Source organism: Musca vetustissima, unplaced genomic scaffold (assembly GCF_032173495.1).
Source record: "Musca vetustissima isolate MV318-11 ecotype Yass unplaced genomic scaffold, APGP_CSIRO_Mvet_v1 utg127182, whole genome shotgun sequence".
In the NCBI taxonomy this organism is placed as follows: domain Eukaryota; kingdom Metazoa; phylum Arthropoda; class Insecta; order Diptera; family Muscidae; genus Musca; species Musca vetustissima.
In genome coordinates this window covers 1-6473 of record NW_026876104.1, presented here as the reverse complement: position 1 = coordinate 6473, position 6473 = coordinate 1, and the positions used below count along the sequence as shown (strand labels likewise).

The 6473-nt window shown below is 41.8% G+C and overlaps 1 protein-coding gene across 1 annotated transcript; it reads left to right on the top strand.

Annotated features, from left to right (window-relative positions):
- Nucleotides 1–3421: 3421 nt before the first annotated feature.
- On the top strand, nucleotides 3422–5109 carry LOC133338614 (uncharacterized; the record flags this gene model as incomplete). Its single annotated transcript, XM_061546780.1, has 2 exons — nucleotides 3422–3440; nucleotides 3515–5109. Coding segments are annotated over exons 1-2 (1614 nt in total), but the record flags the coding sequence as incomplete, so codon positions are not given.
- Between the last annotated feature and the right edge of the window lie 1364 nt (nucleotides 5110–6473).

The following is a 6473-nucleotide window of genomic DNA, read 5'->3' as shown; positions in this document are numbered from 1 at the left end:
CACGCTACGCTTGGCCATCTTCTTCATCTTCCAGGGCGGCACATCCACAAACCCCTTCATCGCAACAATATAGTCGTCGTTCGTCTTATTGTCGGTATCATCGGCAAGCTTCGTCATAGCCACCATTTCCTTCTTATTCTGAAATTCGCCGTTGTCCACGGACTTCATCTTCTCGACCGCAGTTTCATGATTTATATCCACAACCTTCCTGGCCAGAACATCCGTAACTAGCGGCTTCTGTTTACCACCACTACCATATTTTGTTGTGAGTTCAGCGCTATTTTCCGCCGGCTTCATCGTTCTACCGGCAAAACAAGTACCCACTGGCGACGCACAATTCCCAGCAAGTCTTCCATTATGTACCCGCTCCTTGTTCGCCGGCTTTAACATCCCCACCGGACAGTGTTCCATAACCGGTTTCTCCGCATCAGCCAACGCATCGTTCTCTCCCATGGCTAACTGGACTGGAGCTAATTTTTGTGAAGTAGAAATTTTAGCAAATGGGATATTACTTACCATTTGCTGCTCCTTACTGGCATTGGCGACCATTCGTCTGGCCAACTGGTCACGTTCGGCCTCTGCTGTTCCTCGGGCCTTCTTTGAAATTGCCAATTCTTCAGACTGCTTCTTTATATGCATTTCACAGATTTCGCGGTGTGGTTAGCTGCCATAATATCTGCGGCATTGGTGACCACTTGTCTGGCAAAATTATCTCGCTCGGCCTCTGTTGATCGACGGTTCTTCTCCGAAAGATCGAGTTCTCTCAAAATATTTCTTTTCTTCTGATGATTTTTCTGCTGCCTGGGCTTTCTCTGCAGTCGCCACCAATTCACTTTTAAGCTTGAGAACATGATAATTCAATTCGATCCATGTATCTCTAGCCTCTCTATACAACAAGACGTGGATTTTTTAAAAATATTTTTTTTTAATTATAATCTGATATGGTAACCCTGGCATTCACATACATAGTAACACAATTATTACAATGTGACACTTGTTTTTACAAAAAATTAACGCCTATAACGTAAAGTATTAATTACGAAGTGTTTATTGTCACGAATATGTTGGACGCAGTGACAGGGTGGAAAAATATAACAGCTTAGTCTGCAGAGGCTATGAAATAAAAGGGGTTGGTGGCACCCACTCTACATTCCACAAAAATTAAATTCGCACGAAAAAATATTTTTTTTAAATACCTCCAAAAATTAATTTAAAAAAATCCACACCTTTGTTAAGGCCTCCAAAAATTTATTTTAAAAAAATCCTCGCCTTTGCTAAGGCCTCCAAAAAGTACTTACTTAGCTGGCTTATGACAGATCTTTCGTTCCATAAACGAGCTGAAAAAAATTCCAGGCGCTTCAGTCTTTTGCGCAGTTTTTCCAATTTTAAAGACCATATTCGGCAATGGTGTCTCCACTTAGACTTTCCATCTTGTTCGTGGCCTTCCCCTTTTGCGCGAACCATCAGCTGGTTCGCTTTTATATGGCCTCCGGCCTAGGGCATCTTCATCCATTCACACAACATGACCTAGCCAAGGTAGTCGCTGCAGCTCAATACGTCTAATAATGTCGATGTCCGAGAATAGCTGGTATAACTCATGGTTCATTCAACGCAGATCGTCCCACCTTTCGAAGAAATTTTCTTTCAAACACCCCAAGAGCTGCTTCATCTTCCTGCGCAAGAACCCATGCTTCAGATCCATATAACAGCACGGGCAGTATCAGCGTCTTGTAGAGTATGATCTGGCGGGAGGTGGCCTTGCTTTTGAGTTGTTTGCTCAGACCATAGCCCGAATTTCAAAACTGATGTCATTCGTTTTTTTTTTTTTTTGTGGCGGTACCAAGGCATAGAAAATCTTTGACTACCTCGAAGCTGTAGTTCTCAAGTTCCATAGTTGGTCCGAGTATACTGGACGTCTTGCGCGTTGATACCATCATTTTGGTTTTCTCGCCGTTTACTGCCAGAACCACTTTGGCAGACTCCTTCTCAATCTGTTACCGCTCGTAATGTTCGACCAATTATGTCGATGTCATCGGCGTCGGCGAGTAACATGTGTTCTGTTCACCTTTGCCTCTCGTATGACCTTTTCCAGCAAGATGTTAAAAAAGTCACACGACAAACTGTCACCTTGTCTGAATCCTCGTTCGGTATTGAAGGGCTCCGAGAGGTCCTTTTCCGACTTTAACTGCTGACCTTGTGTCACTTAAAGTTATCCTGCATAGCCGTATTAATTTTGCAGGAATGCCGAACGCAGACATGGCTTTACACATCTCTGAACGGATAGGGCTGTCGAATGAGGCTTTATAGTCGAATAAGTGGTATGTATCGATGTGTTTTTCGTGGGTCTTTTCCAGGATTTGGCGCAGAGTAAAAATGTGGTCAGTGGTGGATTTGCTAGGTCTGAAGCCGCTGTGGAATGTGTCGGTGTGCTTTTCGCGGGTTTTTTCCAGGATTTGGAGCCGAATGCAAATCTGGTTAATGGTGGATTCGCCAGGTCAGAAGCCGCATTGGTATGGTCCAATAATGCCATTGACCATTGGCTTCAGTCGTTGACACAGTACGCTGGGTAACACTTTATATACGATGGGAAGGAGACTTATTCCTCTATAGTTTGCACATATCGTCTTGTCTCCTTTTTTGTGCACGGGACACAGGATGCTGAGGTTCCAATCATTGCGGAATGCATTCCTCTAGCCAAATTGTACTAATCAGCTGGTGCATACTCCTGACCAGCATCTGACCACCAGTCTTGTATATAGTTCGGCTCGTATTCCATCGGCACCTGCTGCTTTATTATTCTTCAGTCGATTGATTGTTATTCTAACCTCAACTTGGCTAGGTGTGCACTCTATACCGTCATCTATTATTGGTTCTGGGGTATCCTCTTCACCACTACAATTTGATACTAGAAGTTTTTCAAAATGCTCCTTCCAGATCCTCAGCACGCTGTCTGTATCTGTCACCAGGTTTCCTTCTTCATCTCTCTGCGTGCAGGCACGCCAAAGCCAAAGGTGTTTTACCCGTTGGTAAAATTTCCGGACTTCATTCTGACTCCTGTACATCTCGATTCGCTCACGCTCACGTTTTTCTTGTTCATTCTTCTTTTTTCTGAAAATTCGTTTCTCCTCTCTCCTTTTCTCCTGATAGTTTTCCAGGGTTGCCTTACACGCTGCGTTTTTCACATCAGTACCATTACGACACTCCTGATCGTACCATGGATTTCTTGATGGTGGAGTGGGTAAGAGGAACAAGGGGTGCTTTTTAAGGCCTACATTTTGGCATTGATTTTTTAAAATGTTGTTTTTCGACCCACCTTACTGCTTTTTGTTTGTTTATGGTTTTATTTTTGGACTTCCCTTAGCCAAAAATATCGCATGTCATGTCACTAGGCATTTAACAAGATTGTATCATCACTGCGAACATGCGGATGCGTCTGTTAGGTAATGTCCACCGAAATGCATAACCTGCTCATCAGTTGTAATGCAATTTTCGGACGTGTTTATTCTGGTTTTAGTATGGGCGGCTAGCGGATTTTCGGCCAGAGAATGGAATTTTTCCGCAATAGAAGAATCAGATAATTTAGAAAGAAATTTCCAATGGCTCCTGGAGAAGATCCACAAGGAGAGGCCTTATGAGGCTATACTGGTGTTGCAGGACCCTAGCATACAGGATGTGTTTCTAGGGGATGTGAATACCCCAAAGTTGATAGTGAATGGCGAGAACCTTACCTTTAACTACCGGGAAATTTTCAACAGTGAAATTGTGACCCTCTTCCTAATGCGTAGGCGTGTGAACGGCAATCTGATGGCTTTAGGTGCCCAGATTTTGAATAATTTGCGCCAAAATAGAGTCATTATTTTGGTATTGGATGTATCACCCTCAGCAGGACTCCAAATTTTGGAGAACTTATTAAAATTGTGTGATGGCTTCAAAATGACAAATGTCCTGCTGAGTCTAAGCGGAATTATCTATCAACTAAGACCCTATCCGGTTTATAATTGGATCCCAAAACAAATCTCAAATGACACCCCTTACTTCCCGCAACATTGGCGTAATATGTCACAAAAAACCATTCTAACCTATTCGGATCAAACGGCACCACGAACTGTCATCACCATGGATACGAACAACCCACAACAGGGTGTCATCAAAATAAATGGCTTCGTTGCCAGATTGGTGTTGCTTTTCGCCGACCTCTTCAATGCTTCGCTGGAATGGTGTTGTGATTTCGCATTCGGAAATGTGACACCCTATAATCGCATCAATTACATGGTGGATATGAAACAGCTGGACATACCGATGACACTGGACCCTGTCGTAAATGGCAATTTTGTATATCGTTCACAGGTTTATGATTTGGGTAAAGCCTTCCTTATGGTACCCTGTTCGCGGCCATATAGTCTACACGAAATTACGGGAATGCTTTTGAATCGGAACTTCTGTGGTTATATTTTTCTGTGTGGATTCATGTTTACTGCTGTGCATTCTTTGGCGGATTACTATATGGATGGGGAGTTCCACTGGAGAAATATTCTGATAAATGAGAGGATTCTACCCGGGGTATTGGCCCTAACAACGGAGCCAAAAAATTCACCATGGTTGGTATTTAAATTGATTTATGTTCTGCTCTTTCTGGCAGGGCTGAACATAAGTGCCCAATTTTCGGCTAGACTCAATACTCTGTTTACACGGCCTCCACAGCATCGGGAAATTGAAACATTTCAGGATATTGAAGACTCTCCATTGCAGATTCTTGTCGACAGCCTTGAGGCCAAGGCAATGGAACATGTTATCCAGCCCATCGCCGATTCCTTGGTCTACACCAATCAGACCTCGCTCTACCTGCAAATGCGTAGGGATTTAAATACCTCCTATGGTTATGCTGTGAACAGTGCCGTCTGGAATATGCTGAATCGCAAACAGGATCATATGAGCCATAAGCTATTTTGTACCTCTAAACAGTTGACATTACTTCCCTTCATTCACTGGACCATACGTTTGCAAGAGAATTCCGAATATAAGGAACCTTTGGATTATTTGATATTGCGAGTTCATGAATTGGGCCTGATGAAGGCCTGGCATGGCAGCACATTTGTGGATATGTTGAAGGTGAAGGAAATTCGCTTAATGGAGTCTAAGCAAAAGGCGGAGTTATATGTTCTCAAAGAAGGAGATTTATTGTGGATATGGTTATTTGAAATTGCAGGATTGGTGGCGGGGTTGATGGTATTTTTATTGGAATTCTTATGGTTCAAAGTTCGTGGAAATAGGCATTTCCTGATAACTTATTATAATAATTATTTGTATAGCTTACTTGAGTTATTTAAAATAAAATAATCGGAAACGAAAAAGGGGTTTTCTTTACGAAAAGAGGTAGGTTAGGTACCACCGAGATGCAGCGCTGGGTACGGAATTTATTTTAAACAGACTGAGGCACCCTGCACAACATGAGTTACTAACAGGGTGACACAGTATGTTTAGCATTAAAAGGGCGTTTCAAAAAATATTTTTAAAAAATCCACGCCTTGTATGGACCCTAGCTGGGCTCTTAAAAATATTTTTAAAAAATCCACGCCTTGTATGGACCCTAGCTGGGCTCTTAAAAATATTTTTAAAAAATCCACGCCTTGTATGGACCCTTGGTAGGCCCTTAAAAATATTTTTAAATTAAAAAATCCACGCCTTGTATGGACCCTTGGTGGGCTCTTAAAAATATTTTTAAAAAATCCACGCCTTGTATGGACCCTTGGTGGGCTCTTAAAAATATTTTTAAAAAATCCACGCCTTGTATGGACCCTTGGTGGGCTCTTAAAAATATTTTTAAAAAATCCACGCCTTGTATGGACCCTTGGTGGGCTCTTAAAAATATTTTTAAAAAATCCACGCCTTGTATGGACCCTTGGTGGGCTCTTAAAAATATTTTTATAAAATCCACGCCTTGTATGGACCCTTGGTGGGCTCTTAAAAATATTTTTAAAAAATCCACGCCTTGTATGGACCCTTGGTGGGCTCTTAAAAATATTTTTAAAAAATCCACGCCTTGTATGGACCCTTGGTGGGCTCTTAAAAATATTTTTAAAAAATCCACGCCTTGTATGGACCCTTGGTGGGCTCTTAAAAATATTTTTAAAAAATCCACGCCTTGTATGGACCTTTGGTGGGCTCTTAAAAATATTTTTAAAAAATCCACGCCTTGTATGGACCCTTGGTGGGCTCTTAAAAATATTTTTAAAAAATCCACGCCTTGTATTGGTGGGCTCTTAAAAATATTTTTAAAAAATCCACGCCTTGTATGGACCCTTGGTGGGCTCTTAAAAATATTTTTAAAAAATCCACGCCTTGTATGGACCCTTGGTGGGCTCTTAAAAATATTTTTAAAAAATCCACGCCTTGTATGGACCCTTGGTGGGCTCTTAAAAATATTTTTTAAAAAATCCACGCCTTGTATGGACCCTTGGTGGGCTCTTAAAAAT